The sequence below is a fragment of the Delphinapterus leucas genome, chromosome X (genome assembly GCF_059928025.1).
Source record: "Delphinapterus leucas isolate spDelLeu-1000000601 "Yukka" chromosome X, BTC_Dleu_Yukka2, whole genome shotgun sequence".
Classification (NCBI taxonomy): domain Eukaryota; kingdom Metazoa; phylum Chordata; class Mammalia; order Artiodactyla; family Monodontidae; genus Delphinapterus; species Delphinapterus leucas.
The window spans coordinates 83745299-83748390 of record NC_143150.1 but is presented as its reverse complement, the minus strand read 5'-3'; the positions used below and the strand labels follow the sequence as shown (position 1 = coordinate 83748390).

Here is a 3092-nt window from a genome sequence, read left to right as displayed (position 1 = left end):
ATGCCCATTGGCCATTTGCACTTCTTTTGTAAAATGCAGGCTCTTGCCTAGTCCTCTTCCCTTCCCACAAGGGGGGTGTTCATCTTTTCCTTTTTGCTTTGTCAGAGTTCTTTGGTTCTCATTTTTGATCTTTTACTTCGGGTCGGTTTGATTCAGGCTTTCATCTTTTCACTTCACTGCCTGATGGAATATATATATATTCTCCATTAGTCTTTAATGTCCTTTATAGAAGCTGGCTCCCTTTCCTCTCTTCCTCCTTCCTTCCCTCTCTTTTCTCTTGTCTTCTGTTGTCCCTTTGTTTCTTTCTCTCTGTTTCTCTCTCTCTCCCTCATCTTTTTTTTTTTTTTTTTCGGTACATAAGTTTTTAATTTTGACCGAGTCGACTCTATCATCCTGGGCCTGGCGCCGCGTCAGCAGAGGGGGGCGGGGAGGCGAGCGCGGAACTGGGGGAAGGGAAGGGGCGGGGAGGAGCGGGCGGAGCAGCTGCGCGAGCTGCTGGGAGACCGCGCGGTGGGATCACACGGCGGCGGCGGCGGCGGCGGCCCAGAGACCTGAGCGGCGAGACCTCGGCCCGCGGCCTACTCGGAGCCCTCTCTCCACCGGAGGACCAGGGATCCGCAGTCTTCAACACAGAGGTACCGTGCTCCGCGCTCCCCGCCCAGCCCGGCCCAGCCTGCTGCGGCGGTGCCTCCTTCCTTCCTTCTTCCCTCGCTCTCTCTCTCGCCCGCCCGCCCGCCCGCGCCTTCCCTGTCTGCCTGCGTCACTGCGGCCGCCATGGCTGAGAACGGCGAGAGCAGCGGCCCCCCGCGCCCCTCCCGCGGCTCTGCTGCGGCCCAAGGCCCTGCCTCTGCCCCGGCGGAGCCCAAAATTATCAAAGTCACTGTGAAGACCCCCAAAGAGAAAGAGGAGTTCGCAGTGCCCGAGAACAGCTCAGTCCAGCAGTTTAAGGAAGCGATTTCGAAACGCTTCAAATCCCAAACGGATCAGCTAGTTCTGATTTTTGCCGGAAAAATCTTAAAAGATCAAGATACCTTGATTCAGCATGGCATCCATGATGGACTGACTGTTCATCTTGTCATCAAAAGCCAGAACCGACCTCAGGGCCAGTCCACCCAGCCTACTAATGCCGCGGGAACTAATACTACCACCGCGTCGACTCCCAGGAGTAACTCCACACCTATTTCCACAAATAGCAACCCGTTTGGGTTGGGGAGCCTGGGAGGACTTGCAGGCCTTAGCAGCCTGGGCTTGAGCTCCACCAACTTCTCTGAGCTCCAGAACCAGATGCAGCAGCAGCTCCTGTCCAGCCCTGAGATGATGATCCAAATCATGGAAAATCCCTTTGTTCAGAGCATGCTTTCGAATCCTGATCTGATGAGGCAGCTCATTATGGCCAATCCACAGATGCAACAATTGATTCAGAGAAACCCAGAAATCAGTCACCTGCTCAACAACCCAGATATAATGAGGCAGACCCTCGAAATCGCCAGGAATCCAGCTATGATGCAAGAAATGATGAGAAATCAAGACCTGGCTCTCAGCAATCTTGAAAGCATCCCAGGTGGCTACAATGCTTTACGGCGCATGTACACTGACATTCAAGAACCCATGCTAAATGCCGCACAAGAGCAGTTTGGGGGTAATCCGTTTGCCTCGGTGGGGAGCAGTTCCTCCTCTGGGGAAGGTACGCAGCCTTCCCGCACAGAAAATCGCGATCCACTACCCAATCCGTGGGCGCCACCACCGGCTACCCAGAGTTCTGCGACCACCAGCACAACAACGAGCAGTGGCAGTGGATCTGGCACTAGCTCTAGCAGTGCTACGGGGAACACAGTGGCTGCAGCTAATTATGTTGCCAGCATCTTCAGCACCCCAGGAATGCAGAGCTTGCTGCAACAGATAACTGAAAACCCCCAGCTGATCCAGAATATGCTGTCTGCACCCTATATGAGAAGCATGATGCAGTCGCTGACCCAGAATCCAGATCTGGCTGCACAGATGATGCTGAATAGCCCTGTGTTTACTGCAAATCCTCAGCTGCAGGAGCAGATGCGTCCACAGCTCCCTGCTTTCCTGCAGCAGATGCAGAATCCAGACACACTCTCAGCCATGTCAAACCCAAGAGCAATGCAGGCTTTAATGCAGATCCAGCAGGGGCTACAGACATTAGCCACTGAAGCACCTGGCCTCATTCCAAGCTTCACTCCAGGTGTGGGGGTGGGGGTGCTGGGAACAGCTATAGGCCCTGTAGGCCCAGTCACACCCATAGGCCCCATTGGCCCCATAGTCCCGTTTACTCCCATAGGCCCCATTGGACCCATAGGACCCACTGGCCCTGCAGGTCCTCCTGGCTCCACTGGTTCAGGCGCCCCCCCTGGGCCCCCTGTATCTAGCTCTGCACCCAGTGAAACTACGAGCCCAACATCGGAATCTGGACCCAACCAGCAGTTCATTCAGCAAATGGTGCAGGCTCTGGCTGGAGCAAATCCTCCGCAGCTGCCGAATCCAGAAGTCAGATTTCAACAACAACTGGAACAGCTCAACGCAATGGGGTTCTTAAACCGGGAAGCAAACTTGCAGGCTCTAATAGCAACAGGAGGCGACATCAATGCAGCCATTGAGAGGCTGCTGGGTTCCCAGCCATCATAATTACATTTCTGTACCTTGAAAAAATGTATCTTATTTTTGATAATGGCTCTTAAATCTTTAAACACACATAATTGTACTTTACTTTCACTTTGATTCTTTTAAATCTGTCTAGTTATAAATTTAATATGCATTTTAAGGTGGAGTCCTTTCCTCCCTCTTTGTTTCCTCCCTCCCTCCCTTCCCTCCTCCCTCCCTCCCTCCCCTCCTCCCTTCCCTCCTCCCTCCCTCCCTCCCTCCCTTCCTTCCTTCCTTCCTTCCTTCCTTCCTTCTCTGTTTTGAATGGTGGGAATCAATGCCGTTTCACTCAAAGGTGTTGCATGCAAACACTTCTGCTTTTATTGTGATTTTTGGAAACAGGTATCAACCTTTACAGTTGGGTGAACAAGTTTTGTCCTACAGATGTCCAATTTATTTGCATTTTAAACATTATCCTATGATAGTAA

At 52.6% G+C, this 3092-nt stretch overlaps 1 protein-coding gene across 1 annotated transcript; it reads left to right on the top strand.

The window, feature by feature from the left end:
• Positions 1-505: 505 nt before the first annotated feature.
• UBQLN2 (ubiquilin 2) lies at positions 506-2847 on the top strand. Its single transcript, XM_022563611.3, has one exon. The coding sequence runs from the start codon at positions 775-777 to the stop codon at positions 2647-2649; it is 1875 nt and encodes a 624-aa protein (XP_022419319.1). The 5' UTR covers positions 506-774; the 3' UTR covers positions 2650-2847.
• The last annotated feature ends 245 nt before the right edge of the window (positions 2848-3092 follow it).